Below are 25,139 nucleotides of genomic sequence, written 5' to 3' on the forward strand. Positions count from 1 at the left end.
GTGGTCGAATCCAAAATAAAATTATAAGTTTGAAATTTGGCTTGGTTGCTAGACTGCAATCCATGGGCTCTATCTAAGGGGGGGGGGTGAGGGGGTGATCACCCCCCCACTAATTGGAGTGGAGGGGTGATCAATGCAGAATCACCCCCCACTCATTTGGCTTTGAAAAGGTTTTGTGATATTTTATTGATCAAATTTTGAAAAATATATTTTCGCTGTTAGCACATTTTGAATTTTTTATCAATATGAATATATATTTCATTTCAATATGATTTTTTGAACTAAACTACGAGCCAGGCGTTTACACTGTGTTTTAACTTAGTTTGCTTGGTAGCCACTTTAACAAGAAACAATTCTGCCACTGCAAATGACTAGAATGACACTGCCAACCAATCAGAACATGTTATAAGAGGCTACCGTCCAATTGTGACCTTTCTCGCACTGAGCCAGAGAGTTAATCTTTGTTTTGAACTTTATTTGGGAATTATAATACAGAAGATAGCAGTTGTGAGAATCGAACCCACGTCAATGAAATGACTACTTTCTAACCCTAACCCCTAAAAAGCCAACCAGCTGCCAACTTAGTCGGCAGCAGTAGCCGAGTGGTTAGCGCGTTGGGCTCGCAGTCGAGAGCCTGCATGTTCGACTCCACCCCCCCGCACTTGCTGTTGTTTCTCTGGGGAAGAAACTTCATTATAAGTATAATTTCCTCTACCCAGTGATCGATATCGAGTAATGGGTAGTACCAAATTTAAGTCATAAGTAGAGTAGACAACCGGAAACAGACATTGCCGTCGGCTGCAGCGTGGGTCAGGTGTACGTCAGAAGGCGTACACCGATGCATAGCGCTCAAGTCCGCTTTCTCGCAATGCAGGGTAAAAATATGAAAAACAAATAAACAAACAAACAAACAGCTGATAGGAAATCCAGCACTTGATTTGCTTTGTATCATCTTCTTTTCGCCCTTTTTCACGTCACGGAAAAGGTAGTTTATGATTGGTTCGAGTTTTCATTTGCAGTGCCAGAATTATTTCTTGTTAAGTGACTACCAGTTTGCTTACCCAAAAATGCCCTTTCCGAAACATACTTTGTGAAACGACTTGGAAACCCTATGCTTCGATCAGAATGAAGCTGATGCTGCAATGGGGGGTCTGGGGGCGCAGCCCCCCAGAAGTTGAAATGACTATGACGATTTTAGCACACTGTCCAAAAATCACCCCCCCCCCGAATTCTAAAAGTGGATAGAGCCCCTGCAGTGCAATCTCCTTTGCTTTTTCTTTACTGCGTAGGCTTACACTTGAAAATCGCATGGCATGAGCTAATTCCAATCTCAACTCAATTGTAGGCTACTTATTTGCTACAATTCTAAGCACAAAATTCTTGCAAAAAATTGACTGTAGGAAAGTGAGGAAATGCATCTCCTGAAATGAGAGCTTGTGTTTGCAGCTTTGCGAGTAAGAACCAATAAGTCGCCAATGTGACAGTTATACTAAAATCTCATTTAGTTATTAACGAACAGTTTAACAAATACAGCAAAAGCATATTCCAAGTTATTGCAAACGAGATTAGGCTATACAAAACAAATAGCCTGTCTGCCAGGTCTTTGGTTTTATGGGTTAAGTTATAAGCACCACGACAGTCTTTGATTTTAGCCAGCAAACAGTTTTTGCACACATCTGACAGGGATATATCTGAGTTCATTCAATGTGGGCAGCTTAACCTTAGTATTCACAACCGATCGATGAGTTTGCAACCACTTCTGAGTTGCCGCGGTGCCATTCCATAGCCTATATGAGGAAGTGCTCCATTGATGCTGATGAACAACATTACTGAAACAAGTGATTTCGTCAGCCCTGATCGTAGCGGTGTGATGACCAAGTTCATTTGCGAAAATCCACGTTCGGCTTCAGCAGAACTTAAAGGCATAGTAAATGAAATTTTCAAACGAGAATTAAGCATTAAAATGCGTAAACTGAACATTCAAGAATACATTTCAAAAAAAATTACTGAAAAAAAAATGTTTTCAATGGCACTGGCAATTAGGCCCAAAGTTCAATGTTTCATTTATTTATATTTTTTTTCAAAATGACCAAAAAGTGCAAACACTGCTCGAAAATACGTCACTATCGACAGCAATAACAAAAGCCACGTTAACACTAACATCAGATTTGATGTTTTGATGTTGAAATCTGCTGTTTTGATGTAGCCTACATACATACATAGCCTACAGTTAAATCGCCCGCAGTAACAACTATTGCGCGATCAACTGATTTCTCGCCTATAGTGACGTAGACTGTACAGTGTACAGTCGCACGCTTCGCTGCTCACGCCCATTCTAGTTTTGAAAGCTCTGACAAAAGCGGGCGCGGAATGCTGATCAGACCGCAATGGGGCAAAATTTTATTGAAAATCGTTTTATGGTAGCATGTTAAACACAAAGAACGTGGAAAATCGCCAAGTCAGGTTTTTCCTTTACTATCTCTTTAAAGCAATCATGTTTAGTAGCCTACAACATTCTTGAGCAACTTTATCGTGTGTGGTATAAGGCAAGGATTGTCAACGTACAATCGAAAATCGGAAATAAGAGTGGTGACATGAAATCTCTCCTCTTTTTACCGTGATATCTGCTCCACTTTTTGCCATGGAACTTCGGTTGCAGCAGTCCATAACTCTGGTAGGCTACAATAATTTCCAAGCTCTTCACAGAATTTTCATTGTTGGTGTCCACCATCCTGCTTCCAACGTTGTCAGCTGAAGCTTGAATAAACCGATAACGACCAAAAAAAGGATAGTCTCTACGTCGAGCTTTGAACTGGTCCAACGTTATGCCTTTAAAAAAGGAGTAGTTTTTGTACTTCCAGGAGTCAACTTCATCAACGAATACTTTCCTTCTTGAACAGCTTTTTTGATTTGAAATAGAGAATTAAAAGTCGATTTTAAGTGACGGTTAGCTACTACGAAGTTGATATTCTCAGTCTGGAGAGTTTCTGACAAAAGTGATAATTGCCGAAGACAATCTTTTAAAAGCGCCAGATCTTCTACGAATTCCTTGGTGGTCATTTTGATGCAGAGATCTCTGAACATGGGCCGATCTGTTTCTCTAATATTTTTCCTTTCTGAGAGGGCTGTGAAGTGTTTTTCATGTCTGGGGAAAGTATTCCACAAAGCCTTGATAGCACGATGTGAGAATGCAGCCAGGGGCGCCGAAAGCGGGGGGGCAGGGGGGGGGGGCGGATGCCCCCCCTGCCCTCAATTTTTCTGCAGATGGAGGGGCAGGGGGGGGCAATGGTGCCCTTTTAAAGTCATGTAAGCTACTGCACATTTTGCAATATAACAATTTCTGCCGTTCGCTTTTAGCCTTATTATAATCTTTCATTTTTGTCTCAAAATACTATTTACGGCACAAAATTTTGCAACACAGGGGGAAGGGAAGGTAATTTGATACACTTTTAACATTTTTGCCTGTTAACTGAAAATTATTTGACACAAACTATTGATTTTAAGCTGAAATGAAAGTCTGATCCCTTACACACTTTTTAAAAACATTTTCACTTTTTTATTTTTGTTACTTTTTTTTTAATTGAAATTTTAAAAACATCACTCAAATGTATCAAATTACCTTCCACGGAAGGTAAATTGATACACCCGGCAGGTAATTTGATACAGTAAAACTATAATACAGAAATCCCCTGTGACAGCAAAGCAATAAATGAAAATTTAATATGTAGTTGGCGTGCTTGGGTGCAAAGATGACTGTTGAAGCCCATGTGTGCGTTGAATCTTCTGCAGCGGGATGGTCATGGGAAGGATCATTGGCTGGAGTTCTTATTCAAGGGGGGTGCTTTGCACTTTTCTCATTTTTTGACAGCAGATAGCGTGTAGGCCTACGAAAGCCTATATAATAGTTGTTTCCCAAAGTAGCAGGTCTTGTTATTAAAGAATAACTTATTTAAATCAAGTAGATCTATGTCAACATTTATTACAGTCACAAAAAAGAATTTAATATACTGTATCAATTTACCTTCTCCACATGTATCAATTTACCTTTTTCAAAAAAAATTATAAAATATTGATTTTTGTATGCTTGGATGCACATTGCAGAAAAAACGTGTCATGCCCTTGAAGCCTTATCAATGAACTGTCAAATGAGTTTGGTTTCATCTTTCAGGAACTTTTCTTTAATTTTCCAGACGAAAATAATCATGAGTTAAAATTTTTACGAAAATACTCAAAAAACACACTTTCACAATTTTATGCCATAAAAGCACGAGTTAGCTGCATGGTGCAATTTTTGTAGGCATTATTTTCACAGATCTTCCACCTAATGACAATATTTTTGACCAATATTTTTTGTACATTTCTGTAGGGGGGGTGTATCAAATTACCTTCCGTATCAAATTACCTTCCCTTCCCCCTACAGGCCTTAAAACTCGTTTTTTTTTCGGCAGCCATCGTGGCCTACCTGGAGCTCCTTCTCGGCGGCCAAATCTGCGTGCTTGGAGGCCAAAATACAAAATAAAAATAACGATAGCACAAGTAGGCTAAATAGAATTAAACTTGCAACAATGCTAAAATGATCACTTAGCGTTGTTGAAGTCTGGGCCTGGGCGACGACTGCAGCACAACGCACACTGAAAATTTTATCTACGTACTTTCCTAAACGTTAAGGCACATGGATAGGAAAGGCTATTCAATGCAAGAGTCACATCACACGCAGACATCTAGAATGTCAAAAGAGCCACAAAATTGTTATGTCATTCTTTATTGCCCTATTCGCAAAAAGTTTAATTTACCTACATGTAGATTGCATGATAGACTTAAGCTAATCCACGGGACCTAATCACGGAAAACGGCGATTGCTACCAACTTATGTTTGTGTATTTTGCAGTTCTGTTGTGAGAAAGCTGTTAAAGTGTTAGGCCTACTTGTTCAGTCGATAAGTTGTTGTTCAGCTAGAAGAGCGTAAAAGTAGAACCTTGAACGAGCCTCCCCTGAGCCCCCCTTACATCAAGCTTTTTTATATTTAGGGGGGCTGAGCTCCCCCGAGCCCCCCAGGAATGCAACTCTGTTCGACACCGCTCCAGAGCACGCGGCTGTGTCTGGGCAAAGACACTTAATAGCAAGCCAAACTAAGGGGAGCAGCTGACTCGAAGACTATATGTCACTTCGCTGCTTCCTGTCGTCTGTTGTATCACATCTGTGATCGCAGTGTACTGCATTTTATCGCAATGGGCGCAAATAAAAACACGATTATTATTATTAATTAGCTCAAAATAGTCCAGGCTGGTCCAAGCAGCAAGCACAAGCGTTCGTGTTATGATTTGTCTGCTGCGAGACTAAAAATATTTATGACGTGGCTTACAAACATGCATTTACTGCCAGCTGATTGATTATTTGAGGGAATGAGGATGAGGGGAGAGGGGTTCGAGTTGAAAGTCGCTGGATTTGGAAAGTCTAAAGTTTGCGTTATTCGCTTTTGAACGTTTTTGCCTTGTTTATTTTGAACATAGCAAGGTCTGACAATGACATTACATGGTTGGTGGGTTATTAGGTGACTACAAAATTGATTTAAAATAGAACCTTCATTTACCAGTCCAGCCATGGAACCAATACAGATGTGGTTTCTTTCAGTGTTACCCAACATTGATGTTTATCGTAAAAAAGGGTACTACTGTACCCTTAGTAGTAGGTGTTCAAAGCAGTCAACGGTTTGATGGTTTTGAATCATTATCCTTGGACTGACAAAGCCGTGATAGGTAGGTTTATCCTGGTAGTTTCGCATACTGTACTTGAGGCTTTTGACCCAGGGTCAGTTACTGAAATTGGCAGAGTGAAGTTTGATAATTTCTGATTGTTGAAATGTTGTTGCCAGGCAATTATTCCATCCACTAGGAGCCACTGAGTGGAGAGCAGTCCTGAAATGCTCAAGCGCACGCCCTGATGCTGATAGTAAGAGCTGAACCCGCACCGCACAATTTTGAGTTGGGTGCTTATCATAACTAACAAGTCATGAAATAAAAAAGCTTGCAGAAAAACTTATCTTTTTTTGTACAATACAGATAATACCAGTGTAAAGGACAGCACACTGACAATGTATAGTATATCATATTTCTTTCGCTTTAAGTAGGCTACATTAAACTGTTATGTTATTAGGTATATAGATTAGACTGATACGGTATCTGTTCTGCTGCTTTGGTGTACTACATGTCACACCAGAGTTATTAAAGTTGCCAAATCTGCAAGAAAATGCAGCCGACTGGTTTTCCAAATCAGGCTCAATCTGGCCCACAAGGAATTGGTCGTAGTGGTTATCCTTCACCCCAGTCTTCTGCAGGATATAACCAGGCATCTGTGGCACCTCCTAATACTAATGTCTACAATGGTGGAAGTGTTACATATGTAAGTAACACAACTGCACCTACACTACGAAAATTCATCACTTGAAACAGCTCTATTTGCTTATTGAGCGGTTAATATTATTTTTCAAAAAGTTGTGATTTTGTCTCGTGATTTTACTTTGCCAAACTACCTCATTTATTTTGCTTTTGGATAAATAACAGACAACAAATCAAAAACGCTCTGACTTCACTATAAGCTACCAAAACAGTGTGCCAGCCTACACTGCTACGAGTGGTGCGTTTCACGTAACAGTTTCACTATGGTTCAGAATGAGCATGGAATACACTCATAATTATAATCATTTATCAGAAATTGTTACAAAATAGCAACAAAATCTTTCGTACGCCACAGAACATACCCGGAATGGCCCATTTTGGCTAGTCCAATTCAGCTAGGCCTAGTTCCCTATTCGGCTACAATCCGATTCAGCTAGTCCGATTCAGCTAGCCTGATTCGGCTAGTCCGATTCGGCTAGTTCCCTATTCTGCTACAGTTTTGAATTGCATTTTGTATTTTATTCCACAATATCGTTTCTTTTGCATTCCGACAAAGAAAAATAAATTGAAATGAAATTTAGTGCAAATGTTTGAACTATTAAATTGAAATGTTTGCTCACATAAAATCGACATGTATCCTACGTCACCGTCTGTATGCAAACTTGGAATATATTAGAATCCTCAACTATTACAAAATTCCAAATCCAACGACGCCTTCTGTTTAGAGCTGGGCGATATTGGTAAAATAATTTTGATATGATATTACCAAAAATAAAAAGATATTATCTAAGTTTCGATATTTTACGGCGAATCGCAAAGCACGGCTTTCTATCACTGCATGAAAAACATACTGAGCACTGGTACTGAAATGAACAACATTTATTGCAAACAATGCTGTGATTTAACTGTCGCAAACTAAAGCTTTTTGGACAAAAATGTCAGCATGTTGACATTGCAGGGTTTTAGGCACGATCTCTTCTTGGAAACAATTGAGCCCCTAAGTGAAAACACCCTTTCACTACTAACACTGGTGACTTGAATGCACAGAAGTTTTCTTGCAACTTTTGCAAGTGTAGGAAAAGTCAGTGCATTAGCTCGCCACCATGTACAGATGCAGCTATCCTTGTTGATAGTTTTTGATGCAAAATAGAGATGCAGCTGTGAGTAGCAAAACAAAATAAAGTATCTACCTAGCTGTAGCTACCGTAGGCTACGGCCGCAACACTATGCTACGGCCGCTACGCTATGCTACGTAAATTCAGCCAGCTTGCAAGTTTCTTATCGTATTTACCGGACATCATCCTTCGCAACAACGCAACACGTGGGAATCAATAAACAGGATTGCGTGATCACAAAGACTGCTTGTAAATGCGTAAACAATGCACACACGCTTGAGGGTTGTCTGCGCATGCGATGTCAAACTGCTCGCAATGCGTAAATAATGCACACACACTGGGTTGTCTGCGCATGCGATGTCTGTGTCACTGCGCATGCGAAAATGTTGCTATAATTTCAGTACATTTATAAACGATAAAATCGGAGCTTTGTGAATAAATATCGCTGCCGAAAAAATATCGTATCGTAATATCGCCCAGCTCTACTTCTGTTTATTTAGAGAATGTTGTATTTTATTCCACAATATTGTTTGTTTTATTGTAGTAGCCGTAGCCGAATGGGGAACTAGCCAAATCGGACTAGCCGAATATTAGCAGACCCGAACATACCATACCCTCAATAGTGGTTTGCTGGGTTGATTAAGCCAATTACGTCATTTACATACAAAATACATAGGGTGTTGTATCATATTGTTTGTTGTAAATACAATATCTTTAAAAATGAGTAACCTAGCTGTTGTAAACTATCAAAATATTTGAGTATGGTAGGCTAACCTTTATACAATATAACTTTCTAGTTATAATTAGCAAATAGGCATTTTTGTTAATTTGTTTTTGTTTCACTTTGAAAAGCATTTCAAATGCCCCCCCTTAAATATTGTATTGACCCTTTGAAAAAATCTTGCGTATGCCACTGTCTGTCAGTATTTCCATCAAGCACCTACTTAAATAGACTTTACTGGGAATAGCAATAATTAAAGACTGTTTAGGCCTAATCTTCTGTAGGCTATTCATGTTTTGCAATATGCAGCATTGCAGCAATTGAAAAAGACTTTTTTTATTAGCTAATCTTTTAAAAAAAACTGCCTGGTAACTAGAAGTGTAGAAAATTATTTTTTCTTGCAATGAAAATACTAATTCAAAACAAACACCAAGAGATTCTGTCAGAAAGTAAAACCTTGTAAGTTGGGCCAGATGGATTGACTGAAAGTGAAATTGATCCTATTGTATTGACTGAAAGTTGACCTATCGCTATGAGGTTGCTAAGTAAGTGTTGTAATATTATATTGAGACACTTTTTAACTACGAGATTGGAGAGAAAAAAGGTTAATGTTTATTTGAGCATGTCCAACATCATTGAAGCATGATGCCAATAAGTGGTCTATGTTCATATTCCTTAGGAGGGGAAATGTCAATTAGATTACTAAAATTGATGTTGCAACGATGCAACAAAACATTCATTCGCTTTGTTTGTTGTTGAAAAAAGTGTCTCAAATGCATTGTTCCTTTGGCAACCATACTACTATCATATGACAATTTTAAAAGAACTAGTGTAGGAAGTAGTTTAAATATGCATAAACTACACATTAGTGAACTTTTGTGATTAACTCATTCCTGTTCTTTATTGATAGAAGTTTCTAGACAATTATGAAAGGTATATAACTGCTAAAGTTGACCAACGTTTTACAGCTTGCAGTTTTATCTAAATTACTAAGATGTTGTAGTTATACAGGCCTCTAAGTTCCTGGTGGCCATGGTCGCCGAGAAATCGTTAAATGGCCTCCAAAAGTATCGCGGCACCGCGCTGGTAGGCCATGTTTGTTTAATCGCAGGCTTCCACAAACCAATATTTCTTTCACTCTGTTGATGTTTGAAACTTTTTTCTCCACTTGCGTTCGAACGTGAAACTTTTTTCTCTTCACTGGCATTTGCAAGCATTTTTCACAAACAAGGCAAAATCTCTCATGCCGATGAGAAATATGCTGATGAAAGTTTCACAAAAATTCTGACTGTCAACCTATAAAAACTGGAGGGCTAGCTCTACATCTACTTGGGATGCAGTGTATTTAAATGCAACTGCAAATCTGTTTAGGAGCCTAGGTTGTGTTGTTCTTACCTGAGTGAATGCAAAAACACGATATCAATTAATGGATTTTTAACAGACTTTTTATTGTCGCTGTTGAGCATGAAAATTTGGCCGCTGGAAAGAAGTTTTGGTAGGCCATACTTGGTTGCCAGAATAATAAAGTAGCTTAGAGGCCTGTTATATTTAATACTGTTTTTTATTTTCAGTCTCAAACTGGTGCACTGCAAACAACAAAACCCATGCCTCCCGCCACAAGTGGTACAATGCCATCACAGCAACCTTCTATGAACGGGTATAACTATAACCAAATGAACTATCAGCAACCAAACCAATACCAACCACCTCCTCTTAACTCTTTTACACAGTAAGTGAATACAAAGTATTCACTTGCATGGTATTGTAGTGTGGTAGCATATTAGATGTTGGCTTTGTTCTCTACTTGATCAGGTATTGCATGCAACATGATGAGATTTGTAGTTAGTAGTGTACTAGTTTTTGCATAGTTAGTGTCACTATCATTTAATTTGTAAAAGTATGTACACTAAAAATATCTATTTTGATTTTTAAGCATACGGTACCACAATAAATTTTGATCACACTCATCTGCCACACACCCATTACCCAATTGTCCAGTAGCAGTACAATAGTACATGTACGGGGACCTAAGTATTACAGTGACTTAGCCTACATACTTTAATTCAACCAACAGCACATGCATCTTCTGTAAAATTACTAGACCATTCAGTTATATATATTATAAGTTATATCAATGATAAACTAAGGATAAATGCATGATTTAGTAAACGAATGTACCATACTAGTTTGCAAAATGTTTGCCAGGCGTGCTTTGAATATGCAGCAGTGTACTGTACAATAATGTTTTAGCACTTCAAACTTCAGTCATGCTGATTAAACTGAGCAAATTTAGCATTTGCATAGCTTGCTGTGTTTCTCTTCATACCATAGAACAGCAGTAAGATTGGCAGCTCTCTACTTTTTAACAATAATTAATAATGACTTCACCCGATGTGCAATTGTGCATATATTTGGGAAAGCAAATCATTGCATCAAGCGTAAAGATACAATAGTTTATAGTAACCCTACTATCCAAAACCTCTCTTGCAAACAAAATCACCACTGTCCAAAAAACTTTCATAGACTATTTCACTCTTGAACATCTGGAGATTCTGGAAACACGCATAAAAAAGAAACAATTACTATTGACAAAAAGTAAACTTCACAGTAACTTAACCAATGACACTCCAGAGGCACTGCAAAAATTCTCTTTTGTTTAGACAAACCTCAACCTACCCTTCACCGGGTGCAACTAGTGGGCATCCCACTTCCACACAGTCTCCTACAAATGTCTCCCAGCAAGCTCCAAGACCAGGCATGAATTACGGACCTCCACCAGCTACATCAGCAGGAGGGGGATATAGGCCTCCAAGTTACCTTGCTGGCCCCCCTCCCCCAACAGGTAGGCCATCATATTCAAGTAAACTTGTTGAATCTACTTAATATGGTATATATTAAAGATAATGTAATTGTATATATGAATATTGGAATGTTGTTTGGTGCCCCTGTATCAGGGATTCATAGAATAACGGGATGACCAACTCGGCTACGATATCTGACAAGTAGAGGTAAAAGTGCTGCCAGATATTTCTTAAATTTTTAGAAGAAATGTTTTTTGGCATTTTTAAAGTAGTGGGACTCGCCCAAAGCTTGTCCATTTAAAACTAACCTGAAGTTTAAAGTTGCACAAGATTGAGTTAAAGCAATTTGCAGTTGCGTTACTTTGCAATAACAATGTGAATTTTATCTACAAAACTTAAATTAAATAAAACTTACAGGTTGGTTATATAAAACTTACAGGTTGGTAGGCATATCGGTAGGATAACTTTTATAATGCGTCTTCGAACTAACAACATTTGTTTTTACATGTTTTTTTGATAAAATGTATTGAAATATTTCAGGCCAACCACTTCCGAGGTGTCTTTCTCAGCTAAAAAATCTGAGAATCTTGATATATCATAAATATTTCAGAAAAAGCACACGCATTTCAACAGCACCATCGAGATTGGTACAAAGATATATTTATAAATTTTTCTTATCTTTACTCACAGGAGCCCAGTCCAATCGTCCACCGGCTGCACAACAGTTGCAACAACTACCACAAGTGCAACAACCTGCACAAATGCAACAACCACCGCAAATGCAACAACCTCAACAGTTGCAACAACCACTGCAAATGCAACAACCACCGCAGATGCAACAACCATCGCAGATGCAACAACCACCGCAGATGCAACAAACACGCCAAATGCAACAACCACCGCAGTTACAGCAGCCACAACATATGCAACAACCACCACGGCAAATGCAGGCTCCTGTGCAACAGATGCAAAATATGCAGATTGGCAGCGCTGCTGGTCAATACCCAGTATGTCATTAGAAAGTTTTGAAAGTGAAATATTTTAAAGTGATGGTTTTACTTCACTTACCAAACTCCGATAGTCCGATATGATATATCATGTAAATAACGTTGTAAATACGTAGCGCAAAACCAATCACCTTGTTTTCAAAAACTACATTATCACATACATGCAAAATGTCAACGTTTATTGTGCTGCTTCCAGCCCCCTGGAGGGATGCCACCACCAACATCTGGGATTCAATCAACTGCCCCTGGTATGCCCCCTTCCTCTCAGCCTCCACCACCTGGGGTTTCCCCTTCAGGGTATCCCCCTCAGCCTCAACCAGGTAAGTTCAATTTTTGTTGTTACTTTTCGTATCTACTTGTGCTACTGGTACTGTTTTCTGTGAAACGATTTAAGAGTTATAGGTGTTGCTCACTGTTTCAGGTCTAGCTGGTCCGGGCGGGATGCATCCTTATCCGAACCAACAATCAGCTCCTGCCAAACGATTGGATCCCGATGCGATGCCAAGCCCAGTACAGGTACCGTACATGTTGTTTGATTGATTTCCTATTATTAATGGTTGTCATATGTCCGGTGCGACCTTTTGTGAACTAGATTTTGAGCTCTTTAATGTTACTAGCATCGCCGTACGGTGTGCCAAAGTGTTCTTGATAACCTAATTGATTTCTAGTGGAAAATTTGAGAAAAATTTTGTTTTATCAATACCTACTGTACAGTACTGGACAAAATTAGCTTTTTCATGGCTCCGGCTATTTTTTTTTTCAAAAATAGTTAATACTTTGTCTCGTACTGTACATTAAAAACACATGATCAAGGCGATTGCGACACTTGGAGGTGAATCCGGCCACCCTCGGTAACGGGGACATCACCAGATTAAAACTGGACTGCTACTACAGAACGTAAATGCCAGAGAGGGCCTTTGTGAGGAATAAACGCCACGTTTTTGAGTTGGTCCAAATATCATGCGATCTTTCCCAACAGGTGATCAGCGAAGACAAGATCAACCGAACGACCGAAGCGTTTCGAACCGAAGGCAGAGGACTCGTGCCACCTTTCGTAACCACCAACTTCACTGTGGAAGATATGGGTTCGTTCTTGTTTCACAATCAACAGCTGCAGTGCTTTCTCCGAAATGAAATTGAATCCATCACCTTGATTGTGTCTTTGTGTAGTCATTTTTCCCTTCACTGCATGCACGCAACAGCAGTAATTTACAGTGTGAATAATTTTTTGATATATTTGAACCGTGCTGACGCCGAAAACTCATTGTTTGCGAACAGCTTATGGTGACAAGCCCAAATCATTGCTATCTAGAAGCTGAATCTTTTCAGTGGGTGAACGAAACGACACCATGAAAGTTATTAACGCTGTTTTCATGCCTTTGATTTCGAAACTCGTTTGTAAAACACATTTCAGCATTAACATGTTTCCACATGCAGTTTCGAAGCAATGCACCAGGACATGGCAATACTCTGTTGTTGTTTTAAACAAAGGGCATTTCTACGTGATGTACTGCTAAAGGTTGATCATAACTACTTGATGCAATGTCGTCTTGCTTTAATGGCGACACACGAGTGTACAATGCCCAGGGCTGTATTATTGGGTTACTTTGCTTCATTGTTGGGTATGTTACAGGAAGCGCCAGTCCACGATTCCTGCGGTGCACCACCTACAACCTTCCTTCTACTTCGGATATGGCTAAAACCTGCCAGGTAATATTTCACCTGCTTCAGATCCACTATATAATGCTGTACGCTGAAAATAAGTCTGTATGAAATAATTTTTGTTTACCTTTACATCATGATGGCTCGGTAACTGAGTTTCACGTTGCGATTACGATGTTTGTAATCAGTTAGCTTTCTTGTTGCGAATCAATACCAACCAAAGTACCAGGCACAAAACCTAAAGTCTTCAGCTCCACTTTAAAATTGAATTGTGCCAGTTGAAGTCGCGCCGTGCGTTACTTCTAAAACTATGCGAACCACAAACAACAGCGAGAAACCAAGTTTATATTTGTGCAAAAAAGTAAGGTAAAATAAAAATTGAAAATAAGAAATTGAGACATGATGCATGAATTTCAATGCAGATTCCAATGAGCATCATAATCAAGCCGCTTGCTAGTCTTCCAAACGGAGAAGCCCCGCCCCTTATTGTCGATCCAGGCCCTGATGGACCAATCAGATGCAAGCGTTGCAAAGCCTACATGTGTCCCCAGTTCGCTTTCACCGACGGAGGAAGAAGGTTCCAGTGTGTCTTCTGCAACGCCATCACCGAAGTGCGTGTGTTCGTTATTCTTTAAATATTTTGAGATAAATTTGTTGCTGTCTAGGATACACTTAGTTTAGTGGTTACCATTAGTGTTTTTTGTATGTTCCACTACAGACACCAACTCACAAAAATTACAGCATGTATTCGTATTGTAATCATAGAAGAGTTTTCATCATTTACCTTTACCATAAAAATGTTACAGTTCAGGTTTCGCCCGTTTATAATCTGCTTTAAAGCAATAGCTTAGTTCTGCCGGTAACTAGTGTAAAAAAACATTTGAAATCATTAAGCACACGAATCATTCAATGTTTCACAACGTTACAGACTCCTCATTTGTACTTCGATCACATCGACCACATGAATCAACGTGTCGATAAGTACCGACGACCGGAGCTCTGCCGGGGTTCCTACGAATATATCGCCACCAAGGATTACTGCCGAGTATGTCTTTCACGCATCTAGATTATCAAGTTACCCAGCTCAACTACGATTAGACTATAAACTAAAGTATAAACGCTTCAAAATTTGATGCTTGGCTACCTGGAAATACTTTCCTGTGAGCAGTTCTTCTGTAGATTGGTACAACGAAACTGTAACTTCTGCTGTCTATCTCAATTTAAAGTAACTAATCTTATGGCGTTATAGTTTGTTTTTTTGTTTTTGCAAAAGTTTTGATTCTGCCACAAGATTCGTTATTTATTTTATTTTTTTCAAAACTAAATTGCTATAAACGAAAAGCAATTTTCCTGCACCACCACTAGATGACGATCGTTTTTAGCACTAGTTGCGACGTTCATCTAATGAAAGTAAAAGTGCTTTTTCCAGGGATGAATTCCTGGCTTTTCCTTTCACTTTCATCAGATGAACGTTGCAACTCGTGCTAGAAACGATAATTATTCCGATGAACACCCAAAACTTTCAGTATTCGATAGATGAAAAATGTCAGCGAAGTTATTGGGTTAAATGATGTTGTACAAAACGTCATTAAAAGCGAAACCAACATAACACTAAGGAAGTTTTGCAGCACTCAATCTTCATTTGTATTTACATTTCACACGTCCATGCTAAATCTCTTCACAGAATGACAAGTTTCCTAACCCTCCTGCCTTCGTATTTGCCATCGACGTCTCGTACAATGCGGTTAAATCCGGATTTGTCGACTTGTTGTGTCGGCAAATGCGCGACCTACTCGACACGCTGCCTCGGGAATTCAATCAAGAAAAGTCGTCGATTAAAGTCGGATTTATAACCTACAGCAATGTCCTTCATTTCTACAATATAAATGTGAGTCTCTCGCTTGTTTTGTTGGAAGTTTACGTTATTGTGGCGTAGCATCACGTTGAACTGCTTTGAAGATTGGAATGTGTTTAATGTTGGGATTAAAGTGGTTACGGCTTGAACGTTTAGGTTGCCCCAGACAGAAAATCTGTCGTTTTTTACATTGATTCAACACAGACGTGTAAAAAACGACTGATTTGCTATCTTAGGCGTCATATAAAAGCGTTGACATAATGTCAAAGCATGCGACTTTAACGTCCTAAGCTGACGTACCAAACTTCACTCTTCAGAGTTCTCTCGCCCAGCCGCAAATGATGGTGGTGTCAGATGTGAGTGACGTGTTTGTTCCATTGCAAGATGGATTCCTTGTCAACTTGGAAGAATCAAGGTGGCTTGCAATTTCTTATACCACTTTCGCCTAATCCTATTTCGTCGATTGTTACTTTTTTGTTACAGTCACAGCCGACGAAATGAATTGCAAAATAGTTCAGCCAAAAAGCTTGCTATAACTTTATTTTAGAAATTCGTGGTTAAAATATTGACATTGTTAGCATGCGAACATCAATATGCTGCGAAGTATGACGTTAAATTGATGTCTATAAATAAAGTCGACGAAGAACGTGTGATGGCAAATCCATTTGTAGAATATTTGCATCGCGACCACAAATCAGCTGATGGTTCAGCAACGATGACTTTCAAGCGTAAAATTCTTGACAATGTGTAGCACGCTTATAACATTACTGTGCTTTCGTGCTGTAAAATTTTGTCCGTTTTTTACCTATCGGTTTAGAAACGCTATTAAGGTTGCTTGGCTATGTTTGCTGGTAGAAGTAAGTGAGCTTCAAACTAAAGAGGACCATTTGCTTATTTGTACTTGAATTACCTCACCAGCTTACGGTAATCCGATTCAAAACTTTATTTTCCGTCTTATTTTAATCACTGCAACGTTGAATCATTGAAAAACCACGATTTTTTCACACAACCATCCACAACTTTTGCAATAAAGGGCATATTTGCAGACAAGGTTTGATTTTATTAGTTGGAGTTAGCAATGTCCAATGTACACGAAAGTTCACCGGAGGCAAGCTTGTAGCCGCAATCATCAACGGGCTTTCTTTCCAGGCACGTGATTGAGAGTCTGTTGGAACAGATCCCTGAGATGTTCCGCGACACACGGGAGACTGAGTTGGTGTTTGCTCCAGTCATCCAAGCGGCCATGCAAGCAGTGCAGGTACGAACAGAATTGACATTATGTTAACATGCCCTCACTCAGGTGGGTGCTAATACATTTGTGTCCAACGGAAACGAAAATTAAATACACTTTCTTCTGTTCTACGTAGCACTTCGAGCAAACCTTGTCATGCTCGACCATTTTTACTTTTAATGAAGCTGTCACAATTTACTGCATTTCCACAATTGGGATTTGAAAGTTCTGCACTCGGCGTGCATAATTTAATGAAAGAGTTTTTACGTTATACTTTTTTAACACTGATCATTAGGATTATACCCTGTCGTTTAAAACGACCACTTTGCGCTTTGTTTGAGAGTATTTGGTCCTTAAGTGCAACTGCTGCGTGTGTTTGAAACTTGATGCTACAATCTTAAACATCGCATATCATTCTAGTCTGCTGAATGCGCTGGTAAGCTCTTCATGTTCCACACCAGCCTTCCTATTGGCGAAGCTCCTGGCAAGTTGAAGAACAGGGACGATCGTAAATTAATTGGCACGGACAAGGAAAAGGTACTTGTTGATTTTGTGTCACCATTTTTATACGTGATGATAGCTTCTCAAGTTAAAACAAAATCGTGAAGTGAATTTCATTAACTATCTGTTGGCTTTTTTGTACTTGTTTAATGTTTATGCTACTGCAATGCAATTGAAAAGCTGAGTATTTAAATTTTTGTACGTGATGAACTGATGATAGCTTCTCAAGTTAAAACAAAATCGTGAACTGAATTTCCTTAACTATCTGTTGGTTTTCTTGTACATTTGTTTATGTTCCTGCAATGCAATTGAAAAGTTTGAAAAGCTGAGTGTTTAAATATTCTATTTCTAGACCATATGCTAGTTTGGTTGTCTTTTTGACTGCATTCTATCTTGTTTTCACTTTGCGTGTAAGTATTATTTCAAACCGTGGCCACGCTTCAAACTTGAATCGTTCTTGTTTACGATAAGTGAATTGAAGGTCTGAACATTTCTTCCTGTTAATGTTGCAAGTCGCATCATGGAAAGATCTTTTGATGCATTTCAGACGATTTTCGCTCCTGCGTCAAATTTCTACGAGAAGTTAGGGAAGGATTGCGTCGCGCAAGCACTTTCGGTTGATCTTTTCTTGTTTCCGAATCAATATGTGGATGTTGCTACGCTTGGCCAGGTCCCGTCCTTAACTGGAGGTCAACTGTTCAAGTGAGTTTTTAACTTCATTCTATTGTCTCATCTTGCACAACTGCAACTTTTTCACGTCCTTACGTTATGTTTACGTTTTTTACGCGTCATAACGCATCACGCTTGTGACGTATTAAACGTCAAACCGTTTTTAACGTTTTGAGTTTGAAGCCTATCGTACTTGATACACCAATAGCATTGAACCTTTCTATTGTCCAGGTACAACTTCTTCCGCGCCGAGGTTGACGGCGACAGATTTATCAAGGATCTGGCTCATGCTTTGCAGCGAGATATTGTATTCGATGCAGTCATGCGTGTCAGAACTAGCACAGGTAAAGCTAGCAATCCCTTGACTTTTTTTTTTTTTCTAGAGACCTCAGGCTCTTAAGGTTGTTGTGGATCTTGTTCGACTAAACACTTCCAGATCTTTGGTAATTCAAGTCAAAAAGTAACATCACCATTTTCATTGCTATTAATATTACATAACAAACGATATTCAAAGCACTTTACCTTCAGCATTCTTATTCTCAATGAAATGCACTGCTAGTTTTTCAAGCTCATTTTAAAGCGATTCTTGCCAGGTATTCGTGCCGTTGATTTCATGGGTGCGCTGTACATGGGCAATACCACCGATGTGGAACTGGCCGCCATCGACTGCGACAAGTCCATTCATGTTGAGTTGAAACATGACGACAAGATTGCGGAAGAATACGGCGCCTACGTGCAGGTACATTGCTAAGAAAATCTACCCTTTAAACTGAATAGCTGAGAATGTGTCATCAATATTCAGTCCCAGACAACAGATCAGTCGTTTTTCTACATTGATTTACTGTTTTCTGCGTTTAGTCAAAGTAAAAGCAACTGATTTGCAGTCTGGGATGTAACATTAAAATCCAGAACACGCGACGATTGGCAGTAACGTTTTACTGATGTTTTCAGGTTGCACTTCTGTTCACGTCAGTGAGCGGGCAGCGTAGGTTGCGGCTCCACAACATCAACCTGAGCGTGTGTACGCAATACGCCGACCTGTACAGGAGTTGTGAAACCGACGTGCTGATCAATTACCTTGCCAAGAAGGCCGTCAAGTAAGCTTGATATTTTCATCCCATTTCATGTTGTCAAGTGTCACAGCTGTGGTTGAAGTCCCTGATTTTGTAAAACGTTTTATAATGAACATTCTTTACATTGTACGTTTGGATATTTAATGATATTTTGGATATTTATATATTGATATATATTGGATATTGGATATATATTGATATATATTGGATATTTTGGATATTTAACAACAATGCGATAGTGAGTTGTTGTTGCCGTATTGTGGACTCGACCGTTCGTGTTGTGAAATTAAGATCCATAACAGAGATTTATTGTTACCGCGTGGTGGCAGTACAGTGTCGCCTGATTTGTTGTTTGTAAAAAGCGTTGCTTTATCATAGTTCGCGTGGAGCAATCAAAAAGTCATTGTTGATTTTTCCCAATTAACAGAAGTTGCACTTTGTAAGCGTGGGATGGCGCAACGGATAAGGCGTTGGCTTTCCAATAATGCAATCCTGGTTCGATTCCCGGCTTCAGCTGGTTGTTGAAAACACCGCTCACCTCTACCTAGGGTGTAATAAATTGGGTGGGCATGGTTGCTGTAGGAAAGGCGGCCGAGAGAAAGGAACTTGCCACCGTACTCTCCTAAGTGCTGATACCTTAGTACAATGAGAACCTCATCTTCTCGTACCCGATATTTGAATTAACTATGGGACCACCTTTACCTTTTTACTGTTTTTACATTGTTTCAACATCGCTATGCAAAAAAACAACTTTTGCAGGCTGCGTTTTCAAATGCCACCTTTTCGGAGTTAAACAAAAGGGTATGGTGCAAATATATTTCATTTAAATATCCAATGTTACGTCTAGAGCCGGACTCCAGCATCCAGCGACGAAGATCCGGGAAGAGCTGATCTCTCAGGCATCAGTGATCTTGGCGATGTACCGCAAACATGTCGCATCCCCGTCCTCACCAGGCCAGCTGATTCTTCCTGAATGCATGAAGCTTGTTCCTGTATATCTAAACTGCTTATTGAAGGTACGTCTTTGTAAGATCTAACAAGTAGCCATTCGGAAGCTGTTGTTCTGTTGAAGGTGTTCATTGTTCATGGTGTTGTTCTGATGAGGATGCTCAAGCTGTTTTGATGAAGGTGGTGCTCATGCTGTTGTTCTGATGATGATGTTCAATGTTCATGCTGTTTTGATGAGGGTGGTAATGCTGTTATTCTGATGAGGATGCTCATGCTGTTTTGATGAGGGTGGTACTTATGCTGTTGTTCTGATGAGGATGCTCATGCTGTTTTGATGAGGGTGGTGATTATGCTGTTGTTCTGATGAGGATACTCATGCTGTTTCTCTGATGAAGGTAGTACTCATGCTGTGGAGTTCCCCCTACGGAAAACATTTTTACTAAAACATTGATTTTCATAGCACATGACCAGGGAACTGTGTTCCGAAAGCTATTGCAATTCGCTATTACCACAGCGAACTCGCAGCATTAGGCTAAAACAGGTCGTTAATATCTACATTGTGAAGTATTTTTCGCTGAATTTGCTAAATTATTTCAGAGCGACGCCATTCATTCCTCTCACGACATATCCACTGATGACCGGGCCTACCTTCGCCAACTCATTATGTCTATGGATGTTGCTGAGAGCCAGATCTTCTTCTATCCTAAACTGATGCCTTTGGTGAGCAATTCTTCTTTCAGAAACATAGACGGTTGCACGAATGCACGCGTTTGGTAAAAAGTTTTGTTCGTTTTTGCCCAAATCGATTTTTTTACCAACATGGCGTTTTTAGGTCGTTTCAATGTTACATTACGACAACGTTATTCAAAAATCTGTTTGTTTTTTTGTATCCCAGTTATTTTCTCCCACTTCTGATAACGGCTTACCAGTGGCAGTGCGGTGCTCGGAAGATCGACTTAAGGATAATGAGGTTTATCTTCTTGAGAACGGCGTCAGCATGTTCCTCTGGATCGGCCAGGCAGTGGAGCCAACCTGGATACAAAACATCTTCGATGTCCAAAGCGCTGCCCAGATAGACATTGACTCGGTAAGTGATCAGTGCCGTCCTAGACAACAGATCAGTCGTTTATTACATTGATTCAATGTCTGTACTGGCGTCTGTAGACGTTGAATCAATAGAATGATTTGTTGCTGATGATCCACATTCATGGGCATACCCAACCCAGCCTGCAAATCAGTTCTTTTTTAAATGGAATCAACGTCTGCCGACGTTAAATCAATGCAAAAAATGTTTTGTAGATTGGATGGTGTTTTTTGGGTTCGTGACTTTACAACAACCAACTGAGCAAATTTGCAGATACGACCAACTATGAAAATCAGTCTGGAAACGATTTTATAGTGGTCGTAGCACTAGAGCGTTCTTTGCAGCGTGTGCTTAAATCAAAGGAAGTGCCAAAATTTACAACTTTGTTTTAAACACAGCCGCCCTTTTTTAACAAACCAAAGTCCAAGTTAACGTGAAGAAAGAGAGGTTTATTTAACAGAACTCGTGCATTCAAAATGGCTTGTTTTGATTTTTGTCCCATTTCATTCAGGGCAACCTGCTTGTGTTCGACAACGAAGATTCAAGACATATTCGAGATGTCGTTTCCAAGTTGCAAGCTGGAAGAACGCGACAAATGAAGGTAACATTGATACAGAGACTGGCCTTTCAAGCATTCTGCAAGTTGCTCAACAATTTAATGACAAGTTTCGCATTTTTATCTCGTTTTCAAAACCAATGTTACCTGATCCTACGACAACGGTTATGAGGATGTTCTCATGATACAGCATTTTCTTAAGTTTATTTTGTCACAGCGTGTATGATATGACGTGTGTTTATGCGATAACGTAGCCAGTAAACCACTCAATTGTTACATTCAACAATCGCAGGTGTTGATTAATAGCACATTTAGCAAATTAGTTTTATTTTACTGTGATTCAAAGTCCGATGGCGTTGAATTGATGTAATAAAGCACTGATTGACTAACTGACAAGCTGCCTAAGTCTAGGTGTGTTTGAAGTTCATGGTGTCAGTCGTGAGCGCCGAATCGACGCTAACATGACCTCGGTGCGCCCCTATCGAGAGCACGCGACATGACGCTCGATGACAATCGGCTTTTTTAGTCACGTGATTTTACCTTAATCAACAGCATGAGCCTGATCGCGACAAAGAGTCTGTTTGTATAAAGGTTTTGAGTGACATGTGGCCACGAAAAACGAGGCATTTGTTAGGACATAGTTAGCTAGCCACTGTGCCGTCTTAATTCCTGGTTGCTTTAACTAGGTCGTGTTTTACAGCTCACCATCGTTCGTCAGAGGGACAAGCTGGAGCCTTGGTTCAAGCATTTCCTTGTGGAAGATCGGGGCTCTGGAACTGCTGCATCTTATGTGGACTTCCTGTGCCACATGCACAAGGAGATACGGGAGTTACTCAGTTAGCCTCGTGTCTCCGCACGTGGTCGTGCTGTTTCCTTGATTTCGTCACGTGGGGTCAGACAAGAGCCGTTTTCAGCTTCGTTGTTTTTATTTAAAGCTTCTGTGTTTTTCGCCGCTAAGAAACTTATGTTTAGTTTTTGGAACTCAATCCAAAATTTTCTTGTTTCCGCAACATGCTATGACGTCACAGCAACGGTTAATACAGTGGTGGATCTAAACAAAACAGTGACGTTTGTGAAACTGATAGGAAGTGTGTGCGATCCACAGAGTTGTTGTTATCGTTTTTTCAAAAACGCTTAATTCGGTTTTGGTAAAAATTTAGCTATACCTTTGTTACGTCGCATAAGTGCCATATCCGCTATAGGCTATACTCTTCTCAGACAACAAAATTCGTCATTTTTACAGTCTGCAGACGTTAAATCAATGTAAAAATGATGTTTTTTTGTTGTTTGGGTTCATTCAACCATCACGCTCTTTCTCTTAGCCCAGACAGCAAAATCCGTCATTTTTACATTAATTCAACGTCTGCAAAAGTTGAATCAACGTAAAAATGACCGATTTTGCTGTCTGGGAGGGTTTTTTATTGTGGCTCAACCTCTTGATGGGGGAGGAGACTCTCTTTTCTGTCGATGATTGCGTGTGCCATGTAATCATATTTCGAAGGACCCACCAGTGGATCAACCGTTGAATCAATGTAAAAAACGGTTGATTTTTTGTCTGGGGAATATTGCCCGGTGTGTCACATTGTAGGGAAGTAAACACGTATATTGTGCAATACCTGACAAAGACGAGGTGATGAAAGTCATTCCCTGCAAGAAAAAGGTTCCCGTTTTTACGTCGTTTCAACGTCTGGCGATGTAAAAAGGGCAACTTTGTGTGTTTCGGTTCTTGTTGCGTTGATCGAGAAACCTTTCGGCAACAGAAACTAAACAGCGAGCGGTTAACGAGCTGACAAAATAAGAAAAACTGTCTGCATTGATTCATCGTCTGTAGACGATTTATCGATAGAAAAAAAAATCAAGGGTAGGTTGAGCAGTCGATGTTTTGCTTCAAATGTTTGGTCAAAGGTCTCTCAATGAAAATTTGGGAAAACAACTCAATTCATCATCTTGTCCTTTGCGAATGCTTGCTTTCACTTTGTACATATGCTGCTCGTGTTATTGTTGTTTGACTGACTTTTTTTTACGTTTGCTACTAACTCTCTCATACTCAGTTGTCTGTATAACTACTAAAATCACAAACATACTCAATGCATTCCACCAATGTAACGTTTTCAAGTCAACTTGAGAATGAAGGTGATGAACCGAGATGTGTGACTTCTGTGCAACACTAACCTGGCTCTGAACAACGTTGTGAAAACTTTTTTGTCTACTTTAATAAGCTCAAATATCTTTGTTGCATCAACAATCTTGCGTTCAAGTGAGTGGCAATGACGTACCATCTAAAAATGGACGCTGTGACTTCCAGTGCTGCCATCCCAGAAAGAAAAATCGGTCATTTGACATTGATCTGCAGACGTTGATGAAAATGACAGATTTTGCTGTCAGGGATGCCCTGCTCTGTGAAATTGCTTCCCAGCTAGGGTTAGCGTTTTTGCATCACTAGACCTTGGAATGTAAAAATGTTGATTTGACTAACTAGGTTATAGGCGAGCATGATCGCCGAGTCGTTGTCTTATTTGCTCCATTGTAGTTTGGTTGAGGGAGGCTGGTTTCATCTCTCTGCTGCCTGAAGCTTATTGCGTTTCTTTGTTGGGTTTGCAAGCAAATTTGAAAACTAACCGATATCACATCGCTCTGCATCCAGAGACGTTGAAACAATGCAGCGGCGGGAAATTTGCTTGCTGGGTAATTGAAATAAATGTCGCGAGAAGTCAGTGACCCAGACAGCAAATCAGTCGTTTTTTACATTGATTCAACGTCTATATTTTATGTTGAATCAACGTAAAAACGGTTGATTTGCTGTCTGGGGAGTGGCTAGCAAATTTTCTTCTTTTTTACATTGATTTAACGTTTGCAGACTTCAAATCAATATAAAAAGGAGTGACTTTTTTGTTGCCTGCGACATTGAATGTCAGAAAAGCTCGCTTAATGTTTGGACATTTCTGGACGTTTCGTGTGGGCTTTCAACTAATAGCAAAATGCCTTGTACGCAACCACAGTCGCTCTTTGTATTGCAATATATAAGCTTCTGTTGTTTGTACAAGCTATTTTGTTGAATCTGTCAACTAATCGGACACCTTTGATGCCAAACGTTAGCGAACGTTGAAACTATATAAAATTTATAATTTTGTTTTGTTCATTATCGTCACTTCCCAGACAGCAAAATTCGTCATTTAAAAAAAAGTAAAAATGAGGGATTTTGCTCTCTGGGGTCCTGTCAAGTGCCTATAAATGTTGCGTCACCTTGCAAAGAGCTTTGTTTCTTTTCTAGATGTCAGTGTAGTTGCTGGACAATCGTACCCAGCCACAACCGCTTCGTTGTATAGAAAATAAATTTGATCTGGTTATAAAAGTGAACTTCTGATGAATATAATTTCCTGTTTTGCACGCATACCAGCTAACTCCAGCAAACAAAATCCGTGCCTTTTACATCGATTCAACCTCTTCAGAGTTTAGCAATGAAAAGTGGTTTTTTTATTACCTGGAATTTCTGTTTCTTGAACGAAGAGATGAGAACAATT

The 25,139-nt window shown here is 39.5% G+C and overlaps 1 protein-coding gene across 1 annotated transcript; it reads left to right on the plus strand.

The window, feature by feature from the left end:
* The first annotated feature begins 6,174 nt into the window (after positions 1–6,174).
* LOC145776966 (protein transport protein Sec24C-like) lies at positions 6,175–24,970 on the plus strand. The gene is made up of 23 exons (XM_082588219.1): positions 6,175–6,399; positions 9,803–9,960; positions 10,892–11,073; positions 11,723–12,039; positions 12,236–12,359; positions 12,461–12,555; positions 13,019–13,124; positions 13,673–13,749; positions 14,124–14,312; positions 14,630–14,746; positions 15,386–15,589; positions 15,874–15,971; positions 16,706–16,814; positions 17,208–17,324; positions 17,836–17,990; positions 18,189–18,301; positions 18,551–18,696; positions 18,909–19,054; positions 19,878–20,046; positions 20,576–20,698; positions 20,874–21,065; positions 21,574–21,663; positions 22,319–24,970. The coding sequence occupies exons 1-23, from the start codon at positions 6,247–6,249 to the stop codon at positions 22,457–22,459; spliced, it is 3,321 nt and encodes a 1,106-aa protein (XP_082444345.1). The 5' UTR covers positions 6,175–6,246; the 3' UTR covers positions 22,460–24,970.
* Positions 24,971–25,139: the final 169 nt, after the last annotated feature.

Source organism: Aplidium turbinatum, chromosome 9 (assembly GCF_918807975.1).
Source record: "Aplidium turbinatum chromosome 9, kaAplTurb1.1, whole genome shotgun sequence".
NCBI classification, from domain to species: Eukaryota; Metazoa; Chordata; class Ascidiacea; order Aplousobranchia; family Polyclinidae; genus Aplidium; species Aplidium turbinatum.

Excerpts from the sequence above, each read along its gene's own strand:
- LOC145776966 (XM_082588219.1), top strand. The coding sequence starts at position 6,247 with ATGCAGCCGACTGGTTTTCCAAATCAGGCTCAATCTGGCCCACAAGGA. Across the intron at positions 11,074-11,722 it reads TGGCCCCCCTCCCCCAACAG|GAGCCCAGTCCAATCGTCCA; the intron begins GTAGGCCATCAT and ends CTTTACTCACAG. Across the intron at positions 18,302-18,550 it reads GCGTGTCAGAACTAGCACAG|GTATTCGTGCCGTTGATTTC; the intron begins GTAAAGCTAGCA and ends GATTCTTGCCAG.